Genomic DNA, 4,179 nt, shown 5'->3' with positions numbered 1-4,179 from the left:
TACTAAACCTGCAACAGTAATTCTGGTTCAATAATGTTGCTAGAAGAACTTAAGTCTCATCCACTCCAGGTAAATCAAAGACTGAAAGCACTCATATACAAAAATTGACTCCTACCAGTAAGAGTTTCAACAGCACTAGTTGCTGCCACTTGTGATCCATCCATAGCATCTTCCAAAAACAAATCAATGGGGAGCCAAAGGGCAGACAAACTAGTTCCATGAACTTGATTAGCAGAAGATATCAGAGACCCAGAAGCCATAACTGCATGAAACTCTTGCCCCGACATTGTTTTGCATTCTCTAGATAGAAGTCGACGTGTGTCAGACGTCAACTGCAGAAGGGTCTCTGGAGTTATGTGTTTTGAATTCCTCAAGACCACTGATTTTGCGGAAAGCAGTTGCAGTCGCTGAATGAAACCTCCCCAATGTGATGGCCTACAAAGGGAGAAATATTTAGGTCTCAAGTACCTTATATTCAATAAATTTCTCAAAATTCTAACTGGCCACTCTGAATTTATTTAATCACATAACTGCACCAATGTTAGGCTTTAGGTTGAACATGACACACTCAATAAACTGCTTACTTTTCTCTTCTCTCTCACAAACAAAACACATTAACATTAAGATGCACAAGAAGTGAAGAGGAAATCACTAGCAAATATAAGTTCTTACATGTTTCGACGTGCCAAGTAAAGAATCCTTGAAGTCACTTTGTTTTGCAAAAACTCTCCAATTATCTCAATAGCCATTACGGTATTTACTTTCTGCAGTCCTTCATTGTGCTCTATTCTCTTCTCACTAAAGCCATCATGACCATCTATTTCCATATCTTGGGACCTCATTGGCCATCTAGACTTCTTGTCTGGGGTAAGTTCCAACAACCCTTCATCATCCAAAGATGCATCAAGTAACTGCCATACAATTGAAAAGACAAATTCAACAAGAATTACCCCAGGTTCAGACACTTGAAGGCCATATATCTGGGAAAGATGAAGAACGTCATCAATGGATTTCATGATCCTGTAATTTCAATTAAAAGGTATTTTAGTACTTTATTAATCTATGGAAGAAAAAGTATCTGAAAGAACAAACATAAGAAAGACCACTCAAAACCAAGCTCAAGATAGGCTTTCAATATTTTCCTGTATGTTTATGTGAACAAGAACAACTCTAACATTAACTGGTTTTTTTTTTTTTTTTTCTTTCTTTCTATTAACAGAAAACTTAAGGGAATAAGAAAGCCAAAGACATCTCATCCAAACAACGAAGGGCTTTGCCTTTGTTTGGCTTCAAGGATCCCTTTTTGGTGGTAGGGAGGAGGGGGGGGGGGGGGGGGGGGGGGGGGCAGTGAAGTCTGCAACGGAATATGAAAAATGGTACTTTTTAATGAAAATCTTCTCAAAATTTTTTTATTAAGATATAATAGAAGATAGACATGATTGTTAATTATCACCAAAGGTAGAAATTCAGTTTTAAAAATATTTTTACTATATTATAGTTCAAGCTAGCATCAAGCAATCAACAAAGAACTTATCAAGTACTGAGAAATATTACCGTAATAATAATAAATCATTATACTAATGCGTGCTTTATAGCACTATTTAATATAATTAGAGTTAATAGGGTATGGCTTAAAACTGTGAAGAATAGGCCTCTTAAGAAGCGTGTTTTTCATGAAAAACAAATATTAGTAGTACGTGACATTAGAAAACTGCCACTGCTGCATAAGGCAAGTCACCTTACTGGAAAACTAGCAATCTCTAACAACATTAGTCACAAAAATCTTTCTAATTTAACACTCCATCATGAAACATTAAATTTCTTTGTTGAACTTTTAAGCCAACATTATTTTTGGATATTGCAACATATAATGGGCCCAGTGACAGTACGTTTTGACTATAAAACTGAGCAAGAGATCATCAAGTCATCTCTGCACAACAAAATAAGGGGAAAAAAAAAAATTGAACCTTACTTATGATAATTTGGACCACGGATTTGAGATGCAAATGACAACGCATGTCGCTTGAGGAGTTCCATATATAGTCTGTATGCTCCAGGCTGGTGCTGCCGATTTGGAATGACCCTGTATAAAAACAAGGTTTAAAGTGAAAAGATGCACATAGTCTGATGGGTGATCAGCAATGTTCTTAGGGGCAAAAACAAGGACACAGTTTAAGTCTTCGACATACTATGACATAAGCCACAGCAATATCCCAGGAAAACAAAAAATTTCTAAATCAAAGAGTAGCACATAAGCAAACTCCGTTACCACCACTACACAAACGATATTCAATGCCAGTCAATTACCAGATGGTACTACCACGTAAACAAAGCACAATTGAAGAATAACTATATCCCAAAGATTGTTTCACAAGGAAAGCCCTCCACCCAAAAAAAAAAAATGGCAATGATAAGGAAAACAATGTAACATACATATACAACTCTTCTCAAATAAATAAATAAATCTTTGAAACAAAACCAAAATGTTGAAGACTTGAAGCCAGTGAAATTGGACTAAAATGGCATTTCCTCCTCCCATAAGAATGGATAGTGTAAAGTAGACTCATAGGTTCAAAACCCATTGGCTGTCTGTCTAACTTACTAACAAAAAAACGAAATTTATCAAGGCATAATTCGTGCAACATTACCAAATAAAAAATAAAACCTTTAAAAGATCATAAGCTTCAATTACTTGCCCCCAAATATCCCAACTAGTTTCAATTGCCCATACAATTCAAGCTTCATAATCTTCATACATGCACCCAATTAGGCAATTACACATAATCCTCTACGCACATACATACATTTAACACAAACATCTAAACATACAAACATACAAACACAAATACATACATATTTGACACAGAGCCCATGCAGGACCCAACACAAGATGTAGAATGGAAATATGGTTCCAACTCAAAATCAACTGCTTTGATACCATAATAAATTCAAAAAGTATAGACACTCACATTTTCCATGACTTTTTTGCATAAATAAAAGTGATCAGTAACTGACCCATGAGAGAAAAAAGTGACATTGCTCCAATTCCAACAACCTAAGGGGTGTTTGGTACATGGAATTAAACAACATAATTCAGTTTTTAAATAAAAATATACATATTTTTACGCACTTTTTTACCACAAATATTTCTAAAAAATACAAACAACCTTACTAAACAAAAACAAGGTTATCAAATGCCCTAAAAAAGTCATGCCGACTAAACAGCTAATTTTAGCCATTTTAACCATAATTCTAACAATTAAACAAGACATTTATGTATTTCACACCTAGTACAATAATACCTTAATCGTTAAGAATAAAAAAAACCCAACCAAAAAAAAAAAAAAAGTGGGAGTGAGAAAGTCACGTGACCTGGTGGAGAGGAGAGAGAGAACAAGCATAGGAGGAGCGATCTTAACAGTCAAAGCTTTCTCGAGGAACTTCCACGTGACAGGCACGTGATTAGCGAAGCAGATGTGAGAGACCAACAAGTGAGCCAACTCCACCGACGGCAGGACCACTCCGGCCGAGCTCAGGCTCGTGCTTAGCTGCACCGCCCAAAGCAGCGGGTCGCTGTTCTTTTCCTGTGCCGATTTCGTCAACTCCAACACTCCGTCCCATAGTCGCTGCCTCTGACGCGTGGCTTCACTCGCCTGTACACTCATCATCGACATCGAGAACTTGTAGATTCTTCTTCTTCTTCTTCTTCGTCGTCGTCGTCGTCGTTGTTGCCTTTGTGGGTTTTTGTCTATGGATTCATTGAGAAAAAAGGGAGAGGAAATTAATAAATCACTGTATGTGTTTGTGTTTTTGACTGACAGAAACAAATAGCGAGAGAAGAGAGAGAGAGAAATAGTCAGTCGTGGAGGGCGCGCTTGTAGGGATTCTCTATGCAAAAATACTATGCGCGTTGTTTTTGTTGACTGGTGGAATGACTTTTTTAAAGAGCAAAATGGATGCGTGAGATGAGAGGATTAAAACTAAAAAAAAAAAAGTGTGTTTTTCTCTTCTGTTTTTTGATACCACAACAAGTGTCTTATTCCTTAAGCTTTTGCTTTTACATTATGATTTTTGACCTAATCTAATTCCACTCATTGGGTTAATGTCTAATGTGGTGTCCAAAAATATCTTAATCGGATTACGGATTTATGGAGTGTGAATCTCTCACCAGTTTATGAG

General features: G+C 36.6%; 1 protein-coding gene across 2 annotated transcripts in view; it reads right to left on the bottom strand.

Annotated features, from left to right (window-relative positions):
- Nucleotides 1–3,960, bottom strand: part of LOC126709922 (mediator of RNA polymerase II transcription subunit 33B) — a 10,944-nt gene extending 6,984 nt beyond the window's left edge. The window contains exons 1-5 of one of the 2 annotated variants that reach the window (XM_050410292.1): nt 3,373–3,960; nt 1,973–2,083; nt 673–1,020; nt 116–435; nt 1–8 (exon numbers count right to left, since the gene is read on the bottom strand). The exon at nt 1–8 is cut by the window's left edge and continues 84 nt beyond it. In XM_050410292.1, coding sequence (XP_050266249.1) covers nt 1–8; nt 116–435; nt 673–1,020; nt 1,973–2,083; nt 3,373–3,674 — 1,089 coding nt within the window. In that variant the 5' untranslated portion in view covers nt 3,675–3,960. Of the gene's footprint in view, nt 9–115; nt 436–672; nt 1,021–1,972; nt 2,084–3,372 lie in introns of those variants that run through there. The other variant, XM_050410293.1, reaches the window with a different exon arrangement.
- Nucleotides 3,961–4,179: the final 219 nt, after the last annotated feature.

The sequence above is a fragment of the Quercus robur genome, chromosome 12 (genome assembly GCF_932294415.1).
Source record: "Quercus robur chromosome 12, dhQueRobu3.1, whole genome shotgun sequence".
In the NCBI taxonomy this organism is placed as follows: Eukaryota; Viridiplantae; Streptophyta; class Magnoliopsida; order Fagales; family Fagaceae; genus Quercus; species Quercus robur.
The sequence above is the reverse complement of the archived record's forward strand: the minus strand, read 5'-3'. Positions and strand labels throughout refer to the sequence as shown.